The 689-nt window shown below is 57.9% G+C and overlaps 1 protein-coding gene across 2 annotated transcripts in view; it reads right to left on the bottom strand.

Annotated features, from left to right (window-relative positions):
* The window catches only part of Ext2 (exostosin glycosyltransferase 2), a 122241-nt gene extending 122001 nt beyond the window's left edge, over positions 1-240 (bottom strand). For both annotated transcript variants that reach the window (XM_010612513.3, XM_010612514.3), the window contains exon 1: positions 4-240. In XM_010612513.3, the coding sequence (XP_010610815.1) occupies positions 4-215 (212 nt within the window). In that variant the 5' untranslated portion in view covers positions 216-240. The remainder of the gene's footprint in view (positions 1-3) is intronic.
* Between the last annotated feature and the right edge of the window lie 449 nt (positions 241-689).

Consider the following 689-nt stretch of genomic DNA (forward strand, 5'->3'; position numbering starts at 1 on the left):
CCGGGCAGCCTGACCACCGGCACGGCCACGCTGCGCTTCTCCACCGCCCAGTCGCCCGAGGCGTCGATGGAGTGCGGCCAGAACTGGAACACGCCGGTGGCCAGCAGCCCCAGCAGCACCACCGAGAAGAGCGCCACGTAGTAGATGCGGTGCTTGGTCTTCATCCTCGGGATGAGGGCGGGGCCCCGGCTGCTGTGCTTGACCGCGGCGTACATGCTGACCCCAGGGCTCTGCTCCGCTCCTGGGAGGAGAAAGGCGGGGTTCAGGCCCCTCTCAGCGGTATTAGGCGTCTTCCTCACTGCTTACCAATAACTATACACAAATACGCCTGGCTGTACATGTGGCCTGTGACGGACAGACCTGAGCACTTAGGACTCCGTTCAAACACCTAACAGAAGCCTCGACGCATGGTGCGAAATTATACCCATGGAAATACACACACACGTTAAGCACAAGCTGCCAAAGGTGGGGCCCTGGGGAGGATCTGCTTCCAAGGGAGACGGTGAGAAGCAGAAGTGCTAAAGACAGCTAATTTGTTCTGAAACGCTTGCCTGACCTGAAATGGTGGCTGGACAGCTGATGCTTAATTACCCAGTACCCTGCTTTCAGTCACTTCTTCACCCTAAGGCTATGGGCTGTTACGGAGCAGAGTGGAAAGCGAAGCTCCTGGGAGAGGAACTTACTTTGGA

The sequence above is a fragment of the Fukomys damarensis genome, unplaced genomic scaffold (genome assembly GCF_012274545.1).
Source record: "Fukomys damarensis isolate Sample0158 unplaced genomic scaffold, DMR_v1.0_HiC HiC_scaffold_27, whole genome shotgun sequence".
Taxonomy (NCBI): Eukaryota; Metazoa; Chordata; class Mammalia; order Rodentia; family Bathyergidae; genus Fukomys; species Fukomys damarensis.